Source organism: Oncorhynchus kisutch, unplaced genomic scaffold (assembly GCF_002021735.2).
Source record: "Oncorhynchus kisutch isolate 150728-3 unplaced genomic scaffold, Okis_V2 scaffold1155, whole genome shotgun sequence".
Lineage (NCBI taxonomy): Eukaryota > Metazoa > Chordata > Actinopteri > Salmoniformes > Salmonidae > Oncorhynchus > Oncorhynchus kisutch.
This window is the reverse complement of record NW_022263100.1, coordinates 7,748-33,796: the sequence shown is the minus strand read 5'-3', so window position 1 is coordinate 33,796 and position 26,049 is coordinate 7,748. Positions and strand designations below refer to the sequence as shown.

At 42.6% G+C, this 26,049-nt stretch overlaps 1 protein-coding gene, 1 long non-coding RNA gene and 10 other non-coding genes across 12 annotated transcripts; all 12 read right to left on the bottom strand.

Moving 5' to 3' along the window:
• Positions 1-1,110: 1,110 nt before the first annotated feature.
• On the bottom strand, positions 1,111-1,184 carry trnai-aau (transfer RNA isoleucine (anticodon AAU)). The gene has a single exon. It is a non-coding gene; the product is annotated as a tRNA-Ile (tRNA).
• An 879-nt stretch (positions 1,185-2,063) lies between these two features.
• On the bottom strand, positions 2,064-2,136 carry trnaf-gaa (transfer RNA phenylalanine (anticodon GAA)). Its single transcript has one exon. It is a non-coding gene; the product is annotated as a tRNA-Phe (tRNA).
• Positions 2,137-2,737: 601 nt separating this feature from the next.
• On the bottom strand, positions 2,738-2,810 carry trnaf-gaa (transfer RNA phenylalanine (anticodon GAA)). The gene has a single exon. It is a non-coding gene; the product is annotated as a tRNA-Phe (tRNA).
• An 82-nt stretch (positions 2,811-2,892) lies between these two features.
• trnai-aau (transfer RNA isoleucine (anticodon AAU)) lies at positions 2,893-2,966 on the bottom strand. The gene has a single exon. It is a non-coding gene; the product is annotated as a tRNA-Ile (tRNA).
• An 879-nt stretch (positions 2,967-3,845) lies between these two features.
• trnaf-gaa (transfer RNA phenylalanine (anticodon GAA)) lies at positions 3,846-3,918 on the bottom strand. Its single transcript has one exon. It is a non-coding gene; the product is annotated as a tRNA-Phe (tRNA).
• A 601-nt stretch (positions 3,919-4,519) lies between these two features.
• On the bottom strand, positions 4,520-4,592 carry trnaf-gaa (transfer RNA phenylalanine (anticodon GAA)). The gene has a single exon. It is a non-coding gene; the product is annotated as a tRNA-Phe (tRNA).
• An 82-nt stretch (positions 4,593-4,674) lies between these two features.
• On the bottom strand, positions 4,675-4,748 carry trnai-aau (transfer RNA isoleucine (anticodon AAU)). Its single transcript has one exon. It is a non-coding gene; the product is annotated as a tRNA-Ile (tRNA).
• An 879-nt stretch (positions 4,749-5,627) lies between these two features.
• On the bottom strand, positions 5,628-5,700 carry trnaf-gaa (transfer RNA phenylalanine (anticodon GAA)). The gene has a single exon. It is a non-coding gene; the product is annotated as a tRNA-Phe (tRNA).
• Positions 5,701-6,301: 601 nt separating this feature from the next.
• Positions 6,302-6,374, bottom strand: trnaf-gaa (transfer RNA phenylalanine (anticodon GAA)). The gene has a single exon. It is a non-coding gene; the product is annotated as a tRNA-Phe (tRNA).
• Positions 6,375-6,456: 82 nt separating this feature from the next.
• On the bottom strand, positions 6,457-6,530 carry trnai-aau (transfer RNA isoleucine (anticodon AAU)). The gene has a single exon. It is a non-coding gene; the product is annotated as a tRNA-Ile (tRNA).
• A 4,771-nt stretch (positions 6,531-11,301) lies between these two features.
• LOC116365009 (zona pellucida sperm-binding protein 2-like) lies at positions 11,302-17,653 on the bottom strand. Its single transcript, XM_031817797.1, has 9 exons — positions 17,410-17,653; positions 17,181-17,295; positions 16,801-16,970; positions 16,615-16,712; positions 16,318-16,448; positions 15,828-16,017; positions 11,705-11,846; positions 11,499-11,595; positions 11,302-11,425 (listed from the first exon to the last, which is right to left on the bottom strand). Exons 1-9 carry the CDS (start codon positions 17,632-17,634, stop codon positions 11,352-11,354), a joined length of 1,242 nt encoding a protein of 413 aa, XP_031673657.1. The 5' UTR covers positions 17,635-17,653; the 3' UTR covers positions 11,302-11,351.
• Positions 17,654-17,691: 38 nt separating this feature from the next.
• Positions 17,692-18,506, bottom strand: LOC116365010 (uncharacterized). Its single transcript, XR_004208061.1, has 3 exons — positions 18,455-18,506; positions 18,047-18,167; positions 17,692-17,741 (listed from the first exon to the last, which is right to left on the bottom strand). It is a non-coding gene; the product is annotated as an uncharacterized LOC116365010 (long non-coding RNA).
• Positions 18,507-26,049: the final 7,543 nt, after the last annotated feature.

Below are 26,049 nucleotides of genomic sequence, written 5' to 3'. Positions count from 1 at the left end.
TATAGGTATTGGGATCGATGCCCGCATTCCCCAAAAACATTTTTTTTTGTGGATCCAAGAAAGCTCCAGTTCACACTTCATGCAGCCTTGTCCTACGACAACCTACTGTCATGTAACAATGACAAGCAACTTTCCTGTAACACTGATGTCAAAATGTCAGATGAAAAAGAAAGACATTACTTACTTTCAGAGGAGCAGCGTAGCACACGCCATTGAGGCCCACCAACAAAGCTGTGGATAGTTTCCTTGAAGCCAGAGCAGAAAGAAAGAACAAATACAAATGCCGAAACCCGGGATCAAACCAGTGACCTTTAGATCTTCAGTCTAACGCTCTCCCAACTGAGCTATTTCGGCAATTAACTAAATAAAATTCTGTGGCACCCTTGACAATTCACATGCATGTGACTCACAATTTTGACAGTCAAAAAGTACATCATAGCCAGTACGGGGATCGAACCCATGACCTTGGCGTTATTAGCACCACGCTCTAACCAACTGAGCTAAACGGGAACTATCAATTGGGCGCAATTGTTGAGATGCACCGAGCCTCTGCAAGTGCTGGCGAGTAAACTAACAAGTCAACCAACAGCATATCCTGACAAGACTGGACCCTCTTGGTTGCTTCTTGTGGAATTTCCAAACGGCTGGGGAATTAGCTCAAATACTTTGCATTCGTGAGGTAGTGGGATCGATGCCCGCATGCTCCAAAATCACATTGTTTTATGGATCCAAGAAAGCTCCAGTTCACACTTCATGCAGCCTTGTCCTACGACAACCTACTGTCATGTAACAATGACAAGCAACTTTCCTGTAACACTGATGTCAAAATGTCAGATGAAAAAGCAAGACATTACTTACTTTCAGAGGAGCAGCGTAGCACACGCCATTGAGGCCCACAAACAAAGCTGTGGATAGTTTCCTTGAAGCCAGAGCAGAAAGAAAGAACAAATACAAATGCTGAAACCCGGGATTGAACCAGGCACCTTTAGATCTTCAGTCTAACGCTCTTCCAACTGAGCTATTTCGGCAATTCACTAAATTCAATTCTGTGGCAACCTTGACAATTCACATGCATGTGACTCACAATTTTGACAGTCAAAAAGTACATCATAGCCAGTACGGGGATCGAACTCATGACCTTGGCGTTATTAGCACCACGCTCTAACCAACTGAGCTAACCGGCCGCTAGCTATTGGATGCAATTGTTGAGATGCACCGAGCCTCTGCAAGTGCTGGAGCGTAAACTAACAAGTCAACCAACAGCATAGCCTGACAAGACTGGACAAGACTTGGTTGATTCTTGCGGAATTTCCAAACGGCTGGGGAATTAGCTCAAATACTTTGCATGCGTGAGGTAGTGGGATCGATGCCCGCATGCTCCAAAATCACATTGTTTTATGGATCCAAGAAAACTCCAGTTCACACTTCATGCAGCCTTGTCTTACGACAACCTACTGTCATGTAAACAATGACAAGAAACTGTCATTTAACAATGACAAGCAACTCTCATGTAATACTGATGTCACAATGTCAGATGAGAAAGAAGACATTACTTACTTTCAGAGAGCAGCGTATCACACACTCTAACCAACTGAGCTAACCAGCCGCTGGCTACAGAGCACAATTGTTGAGATGCACCGAGCCTCTGCAAGTGCTGGAGCGCAAACTAACAAGTCCACCAACAGCATATACTGACAAGACTGGACACTCTTAGTTGCTCCTTGTGGCAATTCCAAACAGCTGGGGAATTTGATCAATTGGTATTGTGTTTGCTTAGCATGCTATAGGTATTGGGATCGATGCCCGCATTCCCCAAAAACAATTTTTTTGGTGGATCCAAGAAAGCTCCAGTTCACACTTCATGCAGCCTTGTCCTACGACAACCTACTGTCATGTAACAATGACAAGCAACTTTCCTGTAACACTGATGTCAAAATGTCAGATGAAAAAGCAAGACATTACTTACTTTCAGAGGAGCAGCGTAGCACACGCCATTGAGGCCCACCAACAAAGCTGTGGATAGTTTCCTTGAAGCCAGAGCAGAAAGAAAGAACAAATACAAATGCCGAAACCCGGGATCAAACCAGGGACCTTTAGATCTTCAGTCTAACGCTCTCCCAACTGAGCTATTTCGGCAATTAACTAAATAAAATTCTGTGGCACCCTTGACAATTCACATGCATGTGACTCACAATTTTGACAGTCAAAAAGTACATCATAGCCAGTACGGGGATCGAACCCATGACCTTGGCGTTATTAGCACCACGCTCTAACCAACTGAGCTAAACGGGAACTACCAATTGGGTGCAATTGTTGAGATGCACCGAGCCTCTGCAAGTGCTGGCGAGTAAACTAACAAGTCAACCAACAGCATATCCTGACAAGACTGGACCCTCTTGGTTGCTTCTTGTGGAATTTCCAAACGGCTGGGGAATTAGCTCAAATACTTTGCATTCGTGAGGTAGTGGGATCGATGCCCGCATGCTCCAAAATCACATTGTTTTATGGATCCAAGAAAGCTCCAGTTCACACTTCATGCAGCCTTGTCCTACGACAACCTACTGTCATGTAACAATGACAAGCAACTTTCCTGTAACACTGATGTCAAAATGTCAGATGAAAAAGCAAGACATTACTTACTTTCAGAGGAGCAGCGTAGCACACGCCATTGAGGCCCACAAACAAAGCTGTGGATAGTTTCCTTGAAGCCAGAGCAGAAAGAAAGAACAAATACAAATGCCGAAACCCGGGATTGAACCAGGGACCTTTAGATCTTCAGTCTAACGCTCTCCCAACTGAGCTATTTCGGCAATTCACTAAATTCAATTCTGTGGCAACCTTGACAATTCACATGCATGTGACTCACAATTTTGACAGTCAAAAAGTACATCATAGCCAGTACGGGGATCGAACTCATGACCTTGGCGTTATTAGCACCACGCTCTAACCAACTGAGCTAACCAGCCGCTAGCTATTGGACGCAATTGTTGAGATGCACCGAGCCTCTGCAAGTGCTGGAGCGTAAACTAACAAGTCAACCAACAGCATAGCCTGACAAGACTGGACAAGACTTGGTTGCTTCTTGCGGAATTTCCAAACGGCTGGGGAATTAGCTCAAATACTTTGCATGCGTGAGGTAGTGGGATCGATGCCCGCATGCTCCAAAATCACATTGTTTTATGGATCCAAGAAAACTCCAGTTCACACTTCATGCAGCCTTGTCTTACGACAACCTACTGTCATGTAAACAATGACAAGAAACTGTCATTTAACAATGACAAGCAACTCTCATGTAATACTGATGTCACAATGTCAGATGAGAAAGAAGACATTACTTACTTTCAGAGAGCAGCGTATCACACACTCTAACCAACTGAGCTAACCAGCCGCTGGCTACAGAGCACAATTGTTGAGATGCACCGAGCCTCTGCAAGTGCTGGAGCGCAAAATAACAAGTCCACCAACAGCATATACTGACAAGACTGGACACTCTTAGTTGCTCCTTGTGGCAATTCCAAACAGCTGGGGAATTTGATCAATTGGTATTGTGTTTGCTTAGCATGCTATAGGTATTGGGATCGATGCCCGCATTCCCCAAAAACAATTTTTTTTGTGGATCCAAGAAAGCTCCAGTTCACACTTCATGCAGCCTTGTCCTACGACAACCTACTGTCATGTAACAATGACAAGCAACTTTCCTGTAACACTGATGTCAAAATGTCAGATGAAAAAGCAAGACATTACTTACTTTCAGAGGAGCAGCGTAGCACACGCCATTGAGGCCCACCAACAAAGCTGTGGATAGTTTCCTTGAAGCCAGAGCAGAAAGAAAGAACAAATACAAATGCCGAAACCCGGGATCAAACCAGGGACCTTTAGATCTTCAGTCTAACGCTCTCCCAACTGAGCTATTTCGGCAATTAACTAAATAAAATTCTGTGGCACCCTTGACAATTCACATGCATGTGACTCACAATTTTGACATTCAAAAAGTACATCATAGCCAGTACGGGGATCGAACCCATGACCTTGGCGTTATTAGCACCACGCTCTAACCAACTGAGCTAAACGGGAACTATCAATTGGGCGCAATTGTTGAGATGCACCGAGCCTCTGCAAGTGCTGGCGAGTAAACTAACAAGTCAACCAACAGCATATCCTGACAAGACTGGACCCTCTTGGTTGCTTCTTGTGGAATTTCCAAACGGCTGGGGAATTAGCTCAAATACTTTGCATTCGTGAGGTAGTGGGATCGATGCCCGCATGCTCCAAAATCACATTGTTTTATGGATCCAAGAAAGCTCCAGTTCACACTTCATGCAGCCTTGTCCTACGACAACCTACTGTCATGTAACAATGACAAGCAACTTTCCTGTAACACTGATGTCAAAATGTCAGATGAAAAAGCAAGACATTACTTACTTTCAGAGGAGCAGCGTAGCACACGCCATTGAGGCCCACAAACAAAGCTGTGGATAGTTTCCTTGAAGCCAGAGCAGAAAGAAAGAACAAATACAAATGCCGAAACCCAGGATTGAACCAGGGACCTTTAGATCTTCAGTCTAACGCTCTCCCAACTGAGCTATTTCGGCAATTCACTAAATTCAATTCTGTGGCAACCTTGACAATTCACATGCATGTGACTCACAATTTTGACAGTCAAAAAGTACATCATAGCCAGTACGGGGATCGAACTCATGACCTTGGCGTTATTAGCACCACGCTCTAACCAACTGAGCTAACCAGCCGCTAGCTATTGGACGCAATTGTTGAGATGCACCGAGCCTCTGCAAGTGCTGGAGCGTAAACTAACAAGTCAACCAACAGCATAGCCTGACAAGACTGGACAAGACTTGGTTGCTTCTTGCGGAATTTCCAAACGGCTGGGGAATTAGCTCAAATACTTTGCATGCGTGAGGTAGTGGGATCGATGCCCGCATGCTCCAAAATCACATTGTTTTATGGATCCAAGAAAACTCCAGTTCACACTTCATGCAGCCTTGTCTTACGACAACCTACTGTCATGTAAACAATGACAAGAAACTGTCATTTAACAATGACAAGCAACTCTCATGTAATACTGATGTCACAATGTCAGATGAGAAAGAAGACATTACTTACTTTCAGAGAGCAGCGTATCACACACTCTAACCAACTGAGCTAACCAGCCGCTGGCTACAGAGCACAATTGTTGAGATGCACCGAGCCTCTGCAAGTGCTGGAGCGCAAAATAACAAGTCCACCAACAGCATATACTGACAAGACTGGACACTCTTAGTTGCTCCTTGTGGCAATTCCAAACAGCTGGGGAATTTGATCAATTGGTATTGTGTTTGCTTAGCATGCTATAGGTATTGGGATCGATGCCCGCATTCCCCAAAAACAATTTTTTTTGTGGATCCAAGAAAGCTCCAGTTCACACTTCATGCAGCCTTGTCCTACGACAACCTACTGTCATGTAACAATGACAAGCAACTTTCCTGTAACACTGATGTCAAAATGTCAGATGAAAAAGCAAGACATTACTTACTTTCAGAGGAGCAGCGTAGCACACGCCATTGAGGCCCACCAACAAAGCTGTGGATAGTTTCCTTGAAGCCAGAGCAGAAAGAAAGAACAAATACAAATGCCGAAACCCGGGATCAAACCAGGGACCTTTAGATCTTCAGTCTAACGCTCTCCCAACTGAGCTATTTCGGCAATTAACTAAATAAAATTCTGTGGCACCCTTGACAATTCACATGCATGTGACTCACAATTTTGACATTCAAAAAGTACATCATAGCCAGTACGGGGATCGAACCCATGACCTTGGCGTTATTAGCACCACGCTCTAACCAACTGAGCTAAACGGGAACTATCAATTGGGCGCAATTGTTGAGATGCACCGAGCCTCTGCAAGTGCTGGCGAGTAAACTAACAAGTCAACCAACAGCATATCCTGACAAGACTGGACCCTCTTGGTTGCTTCTTGTGGAATTTCCAAACGGCTGGGGAATTAGCTCAAATACTTTGCATTCGTGAGGTAGTGGGATCGATGCCCGCATGCTCCAAAATCACATTGTTTTATGGATCCAAGAAAGCTCCAGTTCACACTTCATGCAGCCTTGTCCTACGACAACCTACTGTCATGTAACAATGACAAGCAACTTTCCTGTAACACTGATGTCAAAATGTCAGATGAAAAAGCAAGACATTACTTACTTTCAGAGGAGCAGCGTAGCACACGCCATTGAGGCCCACAAACAAAGCTGTGGATAGTTTCCTTGAAGCCAGAGCAGAAAGAAAGAACAAATACAAATGCCGAAACCCGGGATTGAACCAGGGACCTTTAGATCTTCAGTCTAACGCTCTCCCAACTGAGCTATTTCGGCAATTCACTAAATTCAATTCTGTGGCAACCTTGACAATTCACATGCATGTGACTCACAATTTTGACAGTCAAAAAGTACATCATAGCCAGTACGAGGATCGAACCCATGACCTTGGCGTTATTAGCACCACGCTCTAACCAACTGAGCTAACCGGCCACTAGCTATTGGACGCAATTGTTGAGATGCACCGATCCTCTGCAAGTGCTGGAGCGTAAACTAACAAGTCAACCAACAGCATAGCCTGACAAGACTGGACCCTCTTGGATGCTTCTTGCGGAATTTCCAAACGGCTGGGGAATTAGCTCAAATACTTTGCATGCGTGAGGTAGTGGGATCGATGCCCGCATGCTCCAAAATCACATTGTTTTATGGATCCAAGAAAACTCCAGTTCACACTTCATGCAGCCTTGTCTTACGACAACCTACTGTCATGTAAACAATGACAAGAAACTGTCATGTAACAATGACAAGCAACTCTCATGTAATACTGATGTCACAATGTCAGATGAAAAAGAAGACATTACTTACTTTCAGAGAGCAGCGTATCACACACTCTAACCAACTGAGCTAACCGGATTTAAATCTACCAACTTCAAACCCCCCGCCTCATAACCTGCAATCAAAGTTTTAAAGCAATTTTTCACCCCCTTCCCATCCCATAAAAAAATTACTAAAATCTTATTCATTTCAGATAAAACCCATTCTGGCATATCCAAAACGTTCATTACAAAAATAAAAATTGACATCAATGAATTTATTACAATTACTTTCCCTTTTAATTTCAAAGACTACCCCCCTCTACATATTTACCACCTTCCTAACTTTATTACACCACTCCATGTCAAATCCCTAGCTTCCATTTCCTTCACTCCTAACATCTTAATAATCTTTTACCACCTTAAAAGTACATTTCCCCTCATTAATCTTACTCATTACTACTGACTTCTCCATGTTAACCTTTGCACCTGATGCTTGTCCATATAATTTAAAACACTCCATCACCCTTTTTACACTTCCCTCATCTCTAACTGTTATAGTGGTATCATCTGCGTCTTGATGAATCAAACTAAAACCTCCTTATGGAGTCTGTACACAATTTATAAGATCTTTTTTTCAGAAATGCTGCTAAAGGTTCTACCGATAAAACAAATAATAAAGCTGATAAAGGGCACCCCTGTCTCACAGATCTCTCAAGAATAAAATAATCAGTAAAAACCCCATTACACATTTCCCTACTTTTTGTCGCCTTATATAATTTTATCCATCCTATTATTGTATTACCAAAACCATATTTATCCATTACCCTAAACATAAAATCATGTTCCACCCTATCAAAAGCTTTATTTAAATCTATGCTTAACTATTTTATTTATCACATACAATTAATACAATTAGATCAGCAATATCTCTACCAGGCACACTATAATTCTGTGTAGGTGCTATAATATAATTTAAAACTTGCTTCATTCTATTTGCCAGTATCTTAGTTAAAACCTTATAATCTGAATTTAATAAACTAATTGGCCTATAATTCTCCAGTTTCAATTTGCTCCCCTTATTTTTATATAAAATCATTATCAGCCCTGTCACCATAGATTCTGAAACATTATTATTATCCTCCATATATTGAGAAACTTCCAATAAAATAGGTGCTAAAAACGTTTATATATTTTATAAAACTCTGCAATTATCCCATCTACTCCAGGACTCTAATTTATTGTAAACCCTTAAATCGCATCTTTTTAACTTCATTCACTGTTATCTCCCCATCACACATTTGTTTATCCTCTACATCAATTTGCACATCCACACTATCCAATATCTCCTTTACACACCCCTCATCCACCTCCCCTTTCTTAAATAAATCCTTTTAAAAAAATGCTTCACTGTTTCTAATATCTCTACATAATCATTGCCAACTTCACCCTATAAATTTTCAATCTTTCTAATATACACTGCTCAAAAAAAAGGAACACTAAAATAACACAGCCTAGATCTGAATGAATGAAATGTTCTTATTAAATACATTTTTCTTTACACAGTTGAATGTGCTGACAACATAATCACACAAAAATGATCAATGGAAATCAAATGTATCAACCCATGGAGGTCTGGATTTGGAATCACACTCAAAATTAAAGTGGAAAACCATGACCTCTACAACGCCTGGGCATGCTCCTGATGAGATGGCGGATGGTCTCCTGAGGGATCTCCTCCTGGACTAAAGCATCCGCCAACTCCTGGACAGTCTGTGGTGGATTGAGTGAGACATGTCCCAGATGTGCTCAATTGGATTCAGGTCTGGGGAATGCGCGGGCCAGTCCATAGGATCAATGCCTTCCTCTTGCAGGAACTGCTGACACACTCCAGCCACATGAGGTCTAGCATTGTCTTGCATTAGGAGGAACCCAGGGCCAACCACACCAGCATATGGTCTCACAAGGGGTCTGAGGATCTCATCTCGGTACCTAATGGCAGTCAGGCTACCTCTGGCGAGCACAGAGGGCTGTGCGGCCCCCCAAAGAAATGCAAGTTGAAGTTTTGTAAACAAATCCAATCTCACGAAGCGTGTTCATTAGGAGCAGACGAAATGTCAAAAAGTTCCATTACAGTCTGTAGAAACATGTCAAACAATGTATAGAATCAATCTTTAGGATGTTGTTAAAATAAATCTTCAATAATGCTCCAACCGGAGAATTCCTTTGTCTGTAGAATTGCGATGGAACAGAGCTCGCTCTCATGTGAACGAGCTCAAGGCATTCTGCAAGACCTCTGACTCATTCCCCTCTCATTCGCCCTCACCTCACAGTAGAAGCATCAAACAAGGTTCTAAAGCCTGTTGACATCTAGGAAGTGCAACATGACCAATATCCCTGTGTCTTCAATAGGGAATGAGTTAAAAAACCTCAGATTTCCCACTTCCTGGTTGGATTTTTTTCAGGTTTTTGCCTGCAATATGTGTTCTGTTATACTCGCAGACATCATTCAAACGGTGTTAGAACCTTCAGAGGATTTTCTATCAAAATATACTAATATATGCATATCTTAGCTTCTGGGACTGAGTAGCAGGCATTTTACTCTGGGCACCTCTGGACAAGATAAGAAGCCATAAGAAGATAAGACTCATCTATGTATCTGTGCCAATATAGCAGGAAACCAATTAAGACATATCGATTTTGGGGTGTAGTTACCCTTTAACTAGGCATGTCAGATAAGAATGACGGCCTAGGAACTGCCTTGTTCAGGGGCAGATTTTTTACCTTCTCGGCTCAGGGATTTGATCTTGCGACCTTCTGGTTACTAGTCCAACGCTCTACCCACCTGCCCGCCCAAGATTGAACTCGTATAATATTATAAAATGCACTTCTTTCAATAAAGTGTTTCACATTCTCCACTGGTTGAAATACTATCCAGTGTCCTCAGATTAATGGAGTTAGATATGCATATGTTTTTTTCCTGTATATATGAATTACAAATCAATCATGTTTAGTCTATTGTATAGTTACAATGTGTAATCATTGATATCCCAGGAGCAGTAAACACTTTTGAAGTGTACAATTGTAATACATACATGCAGACACCGCATCGTTTATATGACTGAAAGTGTCTGTCATACCAGAACCACACCTTTATTTGCCAAGGAAGAGTACATGATTGGTGAATATATTCAATGTACAGGCTACAAGATGGGAATCTCATAAGTGGTATTAACTAAAATACGTGTATATAGGTCTTGCATCCTTGGCACAATAAAAGGTATATTCTACTCTAGGCTTCATTAATGCCATTCAGACTTGAGGTTCATTGATTGGTATGAATATATATTCAGAACTACGTTTTAGGGTCCATACCCAGAGCGGCAACAGTTATTTTTAATCCGACTCAAGCAAGTAAATAGCTAGCCATGTTACTTTAGCTGCATTGCAAGGCAAGCTTACAATTGTGCAGTCAATGCTTTAGCCAGCTAGATGCTTTACAGCCACTGTTTCACAAGACAACATCCTGGTTTGTTGGTTCTCAACAGTCCCTGAAAGACAAATTACAAATTCATTCTCCTAACACAGGCTAAAGAGATTTTCGTAATTTAACTTTGACAAATATATATATATAGCCACGTCTCTACATTATCACATTCCTCTCAAATTGTACATTTGCTTGACTCGTTAAGACAACTTCCATCTGTTTTGTCAGCAATCTTCGTTGAGCGCCACAAGGCAAGTGTGGCTCGTGTCAAAATTAGTCTTTGGGACCCAAATGCATAATGATTGCGCAAACTCCCCTTGTGGTGGTCTGGAGCAATGAAACCGTCCCACGGTGCAAGCTCGCAACTTTAAGGAGTGTCTTCAGTCCCCGCTGTTCCGTACGGTGTGTGTTGAAATCTTATCCTGATGCGGAATAGATTGCAACATATTCATGGCTCTACCTTCGTAGATCGGACTTGGAGATTGTGAAGAGATGTCTTGTGGGGAATGCATGGGTGTCCGAGCTGTGCGCGAGTTTAAAACAGACAGCTCGGTACATTCAGCTTGTCAACACTTCTTACACAAACAAGTAGCGATGAAGTCATGCTCTTCCCATTTGAGCCATGAGAGATTGACATGCATATCATTGAAAAAATATCCATATTGGATGGAAACCAAGCTAGTGAGAGGTATCAAGGAAAGTTGTAATTTCAGTTGAAAAATTACCAACACTGCATCCAACCACAGCCCTGCTGGTTTCACTTTGGGAAACCACCATCTGCTATAACATTGAGTCAGTTCATCCTACTGGACAATGGAAAGCTTTTGTTTCGTCACCCATTGTTTGTCCTAGACGGGAAATTGGTGTGCAACACTTATCTCCCTCCGGTGGATGGTTCAGAGTTCCATGCTTACAAAAGGGTTGATGACAAGCCTACGACATGGTGTTAAGGTAGCTCCAACGGTTAGGATTGTTTTATATAGAACACTTTATTTGTCATGTTAGAACAATACATTACACCCAAAGAATGTATCCAGAAGAAACATATACATGACGCTCCTCAAAGAGGTCTTTGACATGTCGTTGACCTGTTGAGAGAGAGCGAACCTATTAGTTCAGTTATGGTCTGCCAGGGTCTGAAAAGCATAAAACAAGACCTACCTCTTTTCAGGTTGTCCTGATTCACACATTGTCCACTACAGGGGCCGCCAGTGGGACTACTGGCATCACAGATGACCACATCACAATGGACAAAGACCTAGGAATCAAAGATTTGATGGTGTCAGTTTTTTTGTTAAAATTCTTTTAAAGGGATGATTGCCACACACAAAATTAAAGAATAAAGATTGTTGGGTGAACTTTGTTACCTGGCCACTCGGCTCAACCGCATCATCGGCGATGGAAAACATATAGGCCTCAAAGCGTTTGACGTGAGGGGGGAAGTGGACCCTGGCGTCAGCTTCTACCGGGTGGAAGACCACACGGTATGGATCCTCGGGGTTCTCACAGCTGCCAGTGGAGAGAGAGAGGGACTAAGTTATGAACAAGAAAACGCTGCAAACCCCAACCGCCTTGTGTACGAAGTCTTGTGGTGGTGTCATGACTGTCCTGTAAGGATCAGATCGATTTACAGCAGAAGTGAGTTCTTTCTCCCCCTCCAGTATGAACTAAAGGAATGTTTTTGCTAACAGGCTTTAACCAACAATCACCTTGGTCTGGAACAAACATATTTCATATACAATGTAAAGGCTAGAGACAACCTACCTGTAGAGTAAGCACATTTCTAGTAAAAAAATCACAAAATAAAAACCAATATGACATTTATTTTCTATAGCTAATCTCTGAGTGCATAAAAGGAATGGTAACAGAAAGTAACATTAGACCAGAAAACCGTGAGGCGCAAGCTAGACATTTGGAACTTTCCTAACCTAGAAAATTAACTTAAAGACCATTCTGCTACCACATCCAAACCATCCTACTCATCACCCACTGAGGAATCAGCAACAGGGTTGATTAGCCTATCTTCCAGAACGTGTGAAAGGAAAATCCATCCTGTAGTTCTGTTCAAGACTAGTCATTGGAGCCACGGACAACCAACGACATTGTGACCTCAGGTAGCCAATCAGAGAAGACCAACCACCTACCTTTCCACAAATACATTCATGCTTTTACTCCAAGCTGGTGCCGGTTCGTGTGTTCAAAAATGTATCAATGATAAGCGTCCCTTACGGAACAGTGGGGGGTGTGAAGAGAAACCTTGTAACAAGCTGTCATTGTGTCACCTGTGTGTTTAGCCTGTTATTTAGTTAGCTAGTAATTCAATTAAACCAACTTGTATAGTACTGAATCATAAGGCTGGGGTTTTTGCAGCTGCAAGGAGGATACGAAGTTAATAAGTTGACTATCAATTTAATAGATTTCTACCGTCTAGAGTTTAAGTCGGGAGACGGTAACATTAAAACCGCTTCCTCGGCACCCCAAATCCTACGTTTTTATTTTATTTTACAGAAATTGCGTCAACAATATTTATTTTGGTCTACTGCAATGGCTTGTTAAATGACATGTCAAACATGTATATTCAATTCCATTGACATGAGGTGAGATGTCCCTCTAAATGATCCAGAAAGGTCGCCTGTAGTCTGACCAGAATATTGATCGTGGTTTAACCAAAGTTGCCGAATAGACAGTCGGTATCATCAACAAGGCAATCATATTTTGCAACACAAGTACTTCATTTTAAACAAGAATTTCATGCAATGCGCCAGAGCAATTCTTCCGCTGTTGGAGAAAAATTGGTCACAAAATAAATTCCACACCCACGGCATCGGAGTCACATGGAGGACTTCTGTGAAGGGCGCAGCTCTACTATACAAAGTAACCTACGCATTGACAGTTTAGGCCTACTTTTTTAATTTGCATCTTTGGGAGGTTTATCCTTTACGGTTTAACTGCCAGATATTAGCAAAAAGGAATTTGTGAAATCTGAAGACGTTACATTAAGAGAAACACCCACACCAGTACAAATCACTTGAGCTGACAGACGATGGTAAGGATTTTGCACAACGATATAGTTGCAGCTGAAGTGACAAATCTGAACTACCCCCCATTTTGTGCACAGCCATGTGAATGTTGTCTTTTCCTATGATATACAAAACATTTCAGCCGTTTTTTTTAAAACTGCTATGACATTGCTGATTTAATAAACAGTTACGCCGTGTCCACATGGCCAAATTTAGGTTGATACCAATTCATAAAAATGGTCAAATTGCATGATTTCAAAGCAAACCCGATCCCCCAAATGAACGGTTTTGACAAATAAAGTTGCTTCACTACACTGCTTGGTGTAACATGCAGCCAGATACTGAAAAGGCACCCGCAAAATAAAGTGTCATTTGCAGCATGCATAATCATGGGCAAAGTCATTGTAGCCCATTACAAGGTAGGAATAAGAAGTCATCTTTCTATAGTAACCCAATTTAAATTCTTGAGATAAAAATTAGGCCAGCATGTCCATCTGTGGCATAGTGCTCACCCAAATAAAAAAATGTAGTAACATTTTTTTTAAAAATATGAACATTAGCTAGCTAAATAAGGTTAGCAAGATGCTGCTACACTTGACCGTGGTATTTGTTCATGTTTAGCAACTCCCAATTAGCGCATTCCTCTAGGACAGGAAATTCCATTGAAAGCGGCATCAACTTCTGGGGATCCTGTCAACTGATCCTATTCAGTTTCAAACATCCATGCTGCACAGGCATCTGAACCATCCTTTAGGTTTAGTGCAATAACTGTTTTAAACACAAGCGGTCACTTGTGCCTGAATTCAACCCAAAACCAACAACTATTCAGTCAGTGTTAAAAGCAGTTGTATGAAACCAATCGGAAAGGCAAGCCAAGCTTGCCAGCCGCTCTTGATTTCCATTCGAATGACCATCAGCTTGGCACAACACTGAACTGTAGCAAACCAAAAGGATAACATTGAGTAAAAAGGTGTAGGTAATGCCAACATTAACCTTTTCACACACACAAGTTCCAAATATCTTCAACAGTCACCCCAGTGGGAGTTGATTTTATGCGCGTGATGTCAGAATGCACTCACCGTTCCAACATGTGGACATTTAACCCGCGCTGACCTCAGACCAAAGGCACACTACCTGCTAATTTTCTAGAGGCCGTTTCAACTTCTAATTTTGCCTCATTCATTCACAAAAGTAGCCCATTTCACTGTTGCAGACCATTTATATTTGAGAATTTAATGAGCCGGACAAACTTTCCTTCAAAAGAAAACCCAAGCACTTCCCCAGATCAAGTATACAGTCCTTGAACATTTATTGCCTTCCTTACAAATAACTGTGGACATGCGTGTATTCCTATCAAAGTGCCTTATTTTCTGTGTCACGTGTTGTCGTTTCTACTGCATCGTACCGTAAGTATAATGTACTTAGGGTTTTATTCATGCTTTCTGATTCTTGCCTAGATTGTAATGGACACATGTGTAAAACACTTGAAGGAGGTACTGAATATGAGCTAACACCATACAATGCAGTCGGGTTATCACGTAAGCGTCTGTCAGACTAATGGTGATCTCAACTGGAGTACCCCCATTGTCTTGAATGCACTGAAGTCGTCAGTTGATTTGAACACGGCATCAGAGTGTAAACTATGGTACCTCAGGGTTGCCAGATCAGACCCCCCTTTCCAGGGGTATATAGCTTAGAAAAACTGTCTGCCTCACCATTTATTGTTGATAAATTCCCAGATCTTAGTAATATTTCCTGCATCATCCTCTTCACAATACCTTCCAAGGACTTAACCCCCAATAATGGATTGTGCTATATCTTGCAACTCTGTTTCGCTTTCGTGCTAAGTGACAACAATTGGCGTTTTGTATAGTTACCTGTAAACTACTTGTCATGTGTACGCCGTAACAAGTACAAACATTATCACATGCTGAAGTGGCCAAACTAAGTTAAGATCTCAGGCAACGGGCGCAGTGAACAGCATTCTAGGAGTTCTTGCTTGACAAACATGGCTGCCATACTTTCTATACTAGACTTACATGGCTCCCTTGTACCGCATCATACTGTAAAACAAGTCAACCTGTTATTTAGACTAGATGATAACGTTAACATTGATATATTTTACAAGCAAAGCTGGAATAAAGTTGTGAAGAACTTTTTCTCAACGCCACAAAACATTGTTTAGATGCTTTTCAGACAACGCGGTTTAGAGTCGTTTGATGCAGCATAAGTTCGTTTCCTATGATATGCTGCAGGGACCACTCAGTGATAACAAGCATGTGAAATTGGGTGGAGATCTGACAGACCACACATGGCTCACATCGTTTTTAAGCATTGTGACCACTCGACCTATGGATGGGGGCATAGCCACGGTAGCCAAAGTAAATGGCCTGCCAAGCATGATAGGTTGCTAATTACTCAGGAACCACACCTGTGGAATAACACTTGTTTAGGCCCAAAAACATGTTACCCATTAATGATGAGATTCCACCGGGGTCGGGAGTCGCGGTCCTCGTTGAGGGTGGCCCAGCAGTGGTCAAGCACCAGCGCTACCTTGGGATCAGAGGACGTGGTCAGCTCCACCTCAAAGTGCAGAGGCTGTCTAAGGTACCTCACCACTGGATAGTCCTCCTCCTGGTGGAACGTGTTATACGAGGCGTCTAGAACACAGAACAAGACAACCGGGGGTCGTGTTCAGTGGGCACCATCTGAACTTGTCCATTAAGAAATGCTCGTTTATCATATCCTGTTGTGCCCCAATGAACACAAGCCATTTATAGCCAACACTATCCACCCCCCACTAGAGGCTTCTGACAAATAGCCACACCTGTAGATCTCAGAACGCAAGAGTAATAGATCACAAGGCTTACATTTTTGGGAATGGTTTTGTAAAGGAGACCTTCCAAGATTCTTTTAGAGGCTAGGGGTCAAGTTGAAATTCTGAATTTGTGCACGCTTACCCTGAGCGAGTCTCATTCTGACCATTAGTCGACCAGTCCCAGTCTCGGCAAAAGGCTCGTTGTCACGCGGCCTGGTCAGAAAGGCCAATGTGCGAGTGATGTTGGCCACATAGTAGCAGGAAACCTTTAACCTAAAAAAGGGATGTGAGCAACTTCAATAGGGGAAACGTCAAGCAGTGGAGTGGACACTGGTAGTAGAGGCACATTTTCCCTGTATACAAAGTATTGAGCAATGGATGAAGAAAAATGAACCTTATGAAAGCTAATAGCTACAATTGTGATGCGTAATGCACTTACTGATATTCCTCCTCTGAAGACGTCGTGGCATTCAGCTTCACCTCAAGTTCATCTGGCAAGGAGATTTCGTTCTCATACAGCATGACATTGTTGATAAACTATGTAGTAGAGGGGAATTGCTTATTACAGCCTGCAGAAGCAAACAGTCCATAAATACACATCACCTCAGGGTAATAGTCATTTTACCTTCCTGGTGGTGCCACAGGAGTTCACAGTGAAGTGGAAGTAGGCGAAGCGATCGTCACTGTAGGTGGGACCACAGGCGGGGTCGCTCAGGGTCAGCTGACCGGGGTTCAGACCGGGAGCAGACTCCACCTTCACTGCCAGCGCAGTCATCGTTCCGTTAGAGAAACACTCTTGGAGGTGGGAGAGCAAAAGACAGGTAGCCATCAGACCTGGGTTCTGTATTTGTTACACTTATTGAGCTTGAACCAATGGAATAGCACCAAAAATGCAAACCATGCCCATCTGGCACTACCATTTAGACTCACGGTATTTTCAAGGAACCCAGGTTTGGTAACCATGTTAAATGACAATTTATCGTAAGTAATTGTTTGAGAACCAACCAGTCAGCGTTTTGAGGAAGCTGCAAGCCAGGGAAAAGTATTTGATGGTCATGTTGTTGTAAGGATTCAACAGAGCCACATCCAGTCTGCTCCTGACAGAGGACGAGTGAACCGACTGGGAACCAATGGGAGAGTTCATTAGTCCAATATTGTATGCATGTATACAGGGTAAGGAATGCAAGGCTAGCTGCAGCAATTTAGGTTAACATGTTTTGGGAGAGCGTCGTACCTCAAACACTGCGTCCGGCGAAGAGAAGGGCAACGTGATGGTGAAGTCTGTGTCGCCCTCTGTTAAATACTGTTGAGCAAACTCATGGTTAAGCAGCCGCTTGCCAACCAAGACCACAAAAAAGGGCTCTTGGTTCCTGTAGTCCACAGTGATGTGGAAGTTCTCCTGATCACAGTTGCCAGTGACTGAGGGTGGCACTACAAGGACAAACAGGGTTGTGTTCATTATTTAAGCACAAAAAACAGGAAGGTACAAGAACAGCTCTTGGTTCCTGTAGTCCACAGTGATGTGGAAGTTCTCCTGATCACAGTTGCCAGTGACTGAGGGTGGCACTACAAGGACAAACAGGGTTGTGTTCATTATTTAAGCACAAAAAACAGGAAGGTCCAAGAAGAAACCCTTGTTTAGATTGCAAAATGTTTTGCTACGGTGGGACTGAATAAACACAATCCTGGCAAATCAGGAACAGGGAAACTGGGTCCAAATACTCTAAAGCTTAACATTTTCTTTGTAGAAAGACCGCATAGGAAAACCCTACAGTATGGCTAGTTGGTCTTTCACTGCCAATTTCCCTTCAGGGCAATCATTAACGAGAGGAAACCATTCAACAGTAGTTTGGCGTAGTCCAGAGGCATACCAATGTCCAGCAGTACAGCGTCCACAACGGCAGAGTGAGAGAAAGGAGCGTACTCTGGAAAGATGACCAGGCCGTAGATCAGCTGAAGCGTGAAGGTTGTGACACCTTGTTCCGCCCTTCTCTGTAGTGAAGTTAAAAGCATTGGTCAGCATTGTTGCAACAGAACTCTATTCAACATCAAGTGACAACTAAGTACATATGGGGACTATTAAAACAAACTATATACTTATAGTAATGTTGCCCTCATTCCTCTAAATCAAATGCATACAACTGCCAAAATAATGGAAACACTTGAGTAAATGAGGGATACAAAGTACATTTGTGCCATTATTTATATTTTGTTGGTGGCCCACTTATTAGGGCATGAACAAATCACTGCGTGTGGCTTTGCATTTAACAGAAACACACCTCCTTAAAGACCACCGGGTCTGAGAAGGGCACCTCCATCCTGAAGGTCTTCAAGGTGTTGTCCGGGGATCTCTGCTCTTGAACATTGAAGCCCCTGGCGTTGCACTCTGCAACAGTTAGCACCATGGTGGGAAAGGTGATGTTCAGCAGCTCCACATCAAGGTTGAAGGTCCCCAACTCAAGCACAAACACTGCCTGCTCAGGAACTGTGTCTAAGGGCGTGTCTGTTCATTGGCAAACAAAGGAAACCATTTTGAAATGCGGTACAATGGAAGTTGAAAATTGACATTTGTTATTTGGTAAGTCCAGGTATTGCCTCCCCGTTTCAGTACATTTTCTGTTTTGTGCAAAGACAAGAGGTAGAGTATGTTTAAGTGTAATTTTATGCAAAATTCTCACAATTTTGCAAACCATTGTATATTAGCCTGGTTAAGCAAACAATTGCTCAATAAGAAACGTTTTACACAAGACAACGTTTCTAGGAGTTTACCCATGAGAGATGGTAAAGGGTTACTGCAAAGCACTGACAACTGCTATAGTATAAAGGGCTCTACAAATAAGACAGGAACATTTTACTCATCCAATGCTGACCTTGAAGTAGCCGCCAACCGCCCCCACCGGAATTTCAACAATAATATGAGCCTCTGTGACTAAAACCGAGTAGTTTCTGGCAGCCATTTCCTCAGTGTCCAGCCTCTTAGCGTCAATTCCCATGTACACCTCCAACATGGTGAAGGCATCAGAGGAGAAAAGTGGGTCTATGTGCTTGGGCATGTACCAGGTGATCACTTCTGGAGTAAAGGCCACTGCCTCTGCAGTGACACAAGAAGCCAAGTGCACATCAAAACAGAACATTTTGCAACTGAAAACTGTGCCATTATTTGGAAAAAGTTCACCAAAACATTTTCCCAACTGAACACTACATGAATGTCTTGTCTGGAGCCAATTAAGAACTGGGCTTATAGGCTCTTAAATTATTTCACACTCAACCTGGTGTTGGACAAACAGCCGTGGCATCTACTCGAGTAACCAGCCACTTCTGCTCAAAGAAGGTTGAGGTTGAGAGCACCCGCATCGGAACCCCAGCTACCTGTTCAGGGGGCAACCACACCAGGGCAGTGTTCAGTAGGACACATCGTATTAACAATATGTTGCAGAGTTCAGGTAGGGCCACCGTTTCCAAATGTTTGCTCTACTGAACATGACCCAGTTCATGGAGGTCAGCTTACATTCTGGAGGTATGTCTCCTCTGCATTATGAGGGCTTCTTAACACCAGCCGTGTGGGAGTGTTGGCTATTGCATAGCCCTTTCTTTGGACCTCATCCACATTCATGACATTCTTGCTAGGACTAAAGACGACTGCTGTCATTTTGTATCCTGAAGCAACAGCCTGTCTCAGGAAATGGAAACATGAATTAAACAAAATTGTCAACAAACGCACATTGTTTAGCGCCATCCTGTCATTTTGTAGTGAAATTACAGAAACTGAAATATATAAACCTCAGCTCCCCTCCGGAAGTTGCCGCTCCTTGCTTTCGGGCCCCCAGTGGGCTGTTTGGGGATGGTTTGGATGTCTGGAAGAGTCCTTCTGACAGACACCTAGAGAAGAAAGGCCATTATTCCCTATGCATTTTCTCCCTCCCATACAATAGGAAATCAAGGGCCAGTTCTCAATCTGTCCACTCGCCTCCTTAAATGCATTGAGAATAGGCTAAAGTTCTCCTATGTGCATTTTGAAGACGCGAGTGGAATTGAGAGAGTCAAGACCTCTACGTTGTGTCGCAGAAGAAATGAAACACGGGACAGTTGTAGCTCTAGACAGATCATTTATACAGGCAGTACAACAAGCAGGACTATAAACATGTCCATTGGGGCATGCTCTGCTCACTTGCCTCCATGTAGTTGCGGTCGCACAGAATCTCTCGGGAGGTCCAGGGGGTGTAGCTACAGGTTTTGCCAACTCTATAAACAGGGTCTTCAGTCATGTGGTTTCCTGGCAGCCTGAACTGCATGACCAAGCTGAACATCTTATCATCCTAAAATGAAGGGGGAAGGGAAAAAAGCCTTCATTATATAGCAAAAAAAAAATCTGGTGACATTCATGCAAGTTATAGACTGTGGCAAAATTGGCTATATGAATGCAGCTGCCACTGTATTGAAGCCACACTACAGGAGTAGAGCTCAATAGTTCACATCACTGCAGTCTGTATCAGAAAGTTGGCTGGCCCTCTGAAAGCCCTCCATAAACTTCTGCTGTACCTTACGTCATCGTTAACTTAGAGGTAAGAGATACCAGACCAAAGGGTGGCTAACAATGGAGATCCTTTTGATATCCACAGAGTTAAGTAAAACTGCGTCAATGTTTCTGGAACCGGACTTCGGCAACTCAGGCTTATTGAGAACCTTTTTACTGAAGAATGGGTTCAGTTATTTCATTTTTCCATCTAGTGATGCAAATATTGACTTGTATCTTTGTGTAGACAGGGCTCATCTGTAAAAGAGCCTGGTCTCAGCATGACTCCATGTCAAAGGTAAATAAAATTGCTACAGAATGAGTTGCAAATGCAGTGACACTGAAAGGCAAACTTTCCATTTGAAGTACAAGCAAACACTACAGTTCTTAAGGTTACCATGTTTTGGGAAAAGCAGTTTTGAAGAGAAGCAAAAAACATGGCATTCCCCATGGGGTCAAATTTAAAGCTGAATCCACACTGAGTAGCAAGGCCAGGCGTCAGGTTTATGATTTGTGTGTCATCTGGAAGGGATGGAGATGGTGTGAACACAATAGTTGACAAGCAATATCAAGCCATGAATTATGAAAGGAGAGAAAGAGAATCATAAGAGGCAAACTCACTGAAGACAGCGTCAACATCTTCAAAAAGAGGAGCGACACTCAAACGAATAACGTTACCAAGGCATTCAGCGTTGAGGTCATCTGGAATAGGAAAGGTTAGTTAAATTTTTTTTTTTTTAAATCTTGTCAAACGCTTAGTGCTTAAATTTGCAAGGTACAAAATGCATACTTATAGAAGGTGTCTGTTGTGCTTGTATGCCCACAGCTGCCATCAATAGGCAAAACAACCTGTAAGGCATTTGACAAATTATTATGATTAAAAGGAGGAAGAACACAACTCAAATGTTTGCGTCACACAAGACTCTCCTAGGCCTGCTACTACTTACCCTGAGCTAAGGAAAATAATCATTGTAGAACAGATTTATTCTGATAAAATACACAGCTACAGAACCTGATATTTGACCCAAAGTGTGCAGCCTACAGCCCAGGGGTATGCAACTTTTACCCTATGACAAAGGCTTCCCACACTCAGTCACCTGAACCCCAAAGGCCTGCACATTCTCTTTTTATTCCCCGAGCCCTACAAAGCTGATTCAAATAATCATCCAGCTTTGTTAATCTGAATCAGCTGTGTAGTGTTAGGACAAAAACCTAAATGTAAGGCTACTGTTCAATTTTAGAAGGGTGCTCCGCCCTCACCTCTTTTATCCATTCATGTCAGGGGCCATGGACCGGTGCACCTCGGCTCAGGTTAATAGAACTCCCTCATTAGCAGCACAACAGCCTTTCACAGGTGAAAAGCATAATTACCCAACCGTCTACAATTGTAGCCCAGACAGAGAGAAAGATATTGGCCTCTAATGGCCAAAATGCTGTATTTGCATGCACTTTCACAATTTGAATGTAGTCAACTGGGTGGGACTACCAACTTCATTTGGCTGAGCCCTACTGGTGACCCTGTTGAAGTCATGTCCAATCGGGTCATCAGAAGGGCTCAGACAATTGTGAAGAAGAAATGTTACTACTTTAATGTGAAGATAGCCTCAATGGCGCTGCCCATGCTGTCACAGATACATAGATGAGTCTTTTATCTTCTTATGGCTTCTTATTATCTTCTTGTCCAGAGGTGCCCAGAGTAAACTGCCTGCTACTCAGTCCCAGAAGCTAAGATATGCATATTATTAGTATATTTGGATAGAAAACCCTCTGAAGTTTCTAAAACCGTTTGAATGATGTCTGTGAGTATAACAGAACACATATGGCAGGCAAAAACCTGAGAAAAAATCCAACCAGGAAGTGGGAAATCTGAGGTTGGTCGTTTTTCAACTCATTCCCTCAAATCAAATCAAATCAAATTTTATTTGTCACATACACATGGTTAGCAGATGTTAATGCGAGTGTAGCGAAATGCTTGTGCTTCTAGTTCCGAGAATGCAGTAATAACCAACAAGTAATCTAGCTAACAATTCCATAACTACTACCTTATACACACAAGTGTAAAGGGATAAAGAATATGTACATAAAGATATGAATGAGTGATGGTACAGAGCGGCATAGGCAAGATACAGTAGATGGTATTGAGTGCAGTATATACATATGAGATGAGTATGTAAACAAAGTGGCATAGTTAAAGTGGCTAGTGATACATGTATTACATAAAGATGCAGTAGATGATATAGAGTACAGTATATACATATACATATGAGATGAATAATGTAGGGTATGTAAACATTATATTAGGTAGCATTGTTTAAAGTGGCTAGTGATATATTTGACATCATTTCCCATCAATTCCCATTATTAAAGTGGCTGGAGTTGAGTCAGTGTGTTGGCAGCAGCCACTCAATGTTAGTGGTGGCTGTTTAACAGTCTGATGGCCTTGAGATAGAAGCTGTTTTTCAGTCTCTCGGTCCCAGCTTTGATGCACCTGTAATGACCTCGCCTTCTGGATGATAGCGGGGTGAACAGGCAGTGGCTCGGGTGGTTGTTGTCCTTGATGATCTTTATGGCCTTCCTGTGACATCGGGTGGTGTAGGTGTCCTGGAGGGCAGGCAGTTTGCCCCCCGTGATGCGTTGTGCAGACCTCACTACCCTCTGGAGAGCCTTACGGTTGTGGGCGGAGCAGTTGCCGTACCAGGCGGTGATACAGCCCGACAGGATGCTCTCGATTGTGCATCTGTAGAAGTTTGTGAGTGCTTTTGGTGACAAGCCCGAATTTCTTCAGCCTCCTGAGGTTGAAGAGGCGCTGCTGCGCCTTCTTCACGATGCTGTCTGTGTGGGTGGACCAATTCAGTTTGTCTGTGATGTGTACGCCGAGGAACTTAAAACTTACTACCCTCTCCACTGCTGTTCCATCAATGTGGATAGGGGGGTGTTCCCTCTGCTGTTTCCTGAAGTCCACAATCATCTCCTTAGTTTTGTTGACGTTGAGTGTGAGGTTATTTTCCTGACACCACACTCCGAGGGCCCTCACCTCCTCCCTGTAGGCCGTCTCGTCGTTGTTTGTAATCAAGTCGTTGTTGGTAATCAAGCCTACCACTGTTGTGTCGTCCGCAAACTTGATGATTGAGTTGAAGACACAGTGGGATATTGGTCATGTTGCGCTTCCTAGATGTCAAAAGTCTTTAGAACCTTGTTTGATGCTTCTACTGTGAGGTGAGGGCGAATGAGAGGGGAATGAGTCAGAGGTCTGGCAGAATGCCTTGAGCTCGTGACGCTCGTTCACATGAGGGCGAGCTCTGTTCCATCGCAATTCTACAGACAAAGGAATTCTCCGGTTGGAGCATTATTGAAGATTTATTTTAACAACATCCTAAAGATTGATTCTATACATCGTTTGACATGTTTCTACGGACTGTAACGGGACTTTTTGACATTTCGTCTGCTCCTAGTAGACACGCTTCGTGAGATTGGATTTGTTTACAAAACTTGCTAACAAAAGTAGCTATTTGGACATAAATGATGGACATTATCAAACAAAACAAACATTTATTGTGGAACTCGGATTCCTGGGAGTGCATTCTGATGAAGATCATCAAAGGTTAGTGATTAATTTGATCTCTATTTCTGATTTTTGTGACTCCTCTCTTTGGCTGGAAAAATGACTGTTTTTCTGTGACTTGGCTCTGACCTAACATAATCGTTTGTGGTGCTTTCACAGTAAAGCCTATTTAAAATCGGGCACTGTGGTGGGATTAACAAGAAGTGCATCTTTAAAATGGTGTGAAATACTTATGTATGTCTGAGGGAATTTTAATTATGAGATTTCTGTTCTTTTGAATTTGGCGCCCTGCACTTTCACTGGCTGTTGTCATATCGATCAGCCCTAAGAAGATTTATCTATCTCTATGAGGCAAGACAATTGTCATTCAGGATTAAAAGGTGACTGCACTTCCTGATTTGGCCTTAGCTGTGTTCGAATACTCGCACTAACTGTACTGTTTGTGACATGAATTGAGTATTTAGTATGCTTATTGGTCATAGTATACCTGTATAAATATATCATAGAATACCTGTATACCTCTGGCCCTTCTTTGGACACATATCGATCAGCCCTAAGAAGATTTATCTATCTCTATGAGGCAAGACAATTGTCATTCAGGATTAAAAGGTGACTGCACTTCCTGATTTGGCCTTAGCTGTGTTCGAATACTCGCACTAACTGTACTGTTTGTGACATGAATTGAGTATTTAGTATGCTTATTGGTCATAGTATACCTGTATAAATATATCATAGAATACCTGTATACCTCTGGCCCTTCTTTGGACACTGTGTTAACTAACCTCCAGATGAGCTTCAATGCCATACAACTCTCCTTCCGTGGCCTCCAACTGCTCTTAAATGCAAGTAAAACTAAATGCATGCTCTTCCACCGATCGCTGCCCGCACCTGTCTGCCCGTCCAGCATCACTACTCTGGACGGTTCTGACTTAGAATATGTGGACTACAAATACCTAGGTTTCTGGTTAGACTGTAAACTCTCCTTCCAGACTCACATTAAGCATCTCCAATCCAAAAGCCCCATTTACTACCCACCACTGCAACCTATACGCTCTTGTTGGCTGGCCCTCGCTTCATACTCGTCGCCAAACCCACTGGCTCCAGGTCATCTACAAGTCTCTGCTAGGTAAAGCCCCGCCTTATCTCAGCTCACTGGTCACCATAGCAGCACCCACTCATAGCACGCGCTCCAACAGGTATATCTCACTGGTCACCCCCAAAGCCAATTTTTCCTTTGGCCGCCTTTACTTCCAGTTCTCTGCTGCCAATGACTGGAACGAACTGCAAAAATCACTGAAGCTGGAGACTCAGATCTCCCTCACTAAGCTTTAAGCACCAGCTGTCAGAGCAGCTCACAGATCACTGCACCTGTACATAGCCCACCTTTAAATAGCCCATCCAACTACCTCATCCCCTTGCAGTATTTATTTATTTATCTTGCTCCTTTGCACCCCAGTATCTCTACTTGCACATTCATCTTCTGCACATCTACCATTCCAGTGTTTAATTGCTATGTTGTAATTACTTCGCCACCATGGCCTATTTATTGCCTTACCTCCCTTATCCTTTCCTTATTTGCACACACTGTATATAGACTTTTTCTACTGTATTATTGACTGTATGTTTGTTTATTCCATCTGTAACTCTGTTGTTGTATGTGTCGAACTGCTTTGCTTTATCTTGGTCAGGTTGCAGTTGTAAATGAGAGCTTGTTCTCAACTAGCCTAACTGGTTAAATGAAGGTGAAATAAAATAGAAATAAAAAAATACTATGGATATATTTAGTATGCCAAATGTTC

Coding starts and splice junctions, on each gene's coding strand:
- LOC116365009 (XM_031817797.1), bottom strand. CDS start 17,634: ATGAACACAACCCTGTTTGTCCTTGTAGTGCCACCCTCAGTCACTGGC. Junction 17,296..17,409: donor CGCCGGACGCAGTGTTTGAG/GTACGACGCTCT, acceptor ATTGGTTCCCAG/TCGGTTCACTCGTCCTCTGT. Junction 11,847..15,827: donor TGGAATCTCATCATTAATGG/GTAACATGTTTT, acceptor CTCCACTGGCAG/CTGTGAGAACCCCGAGGATC.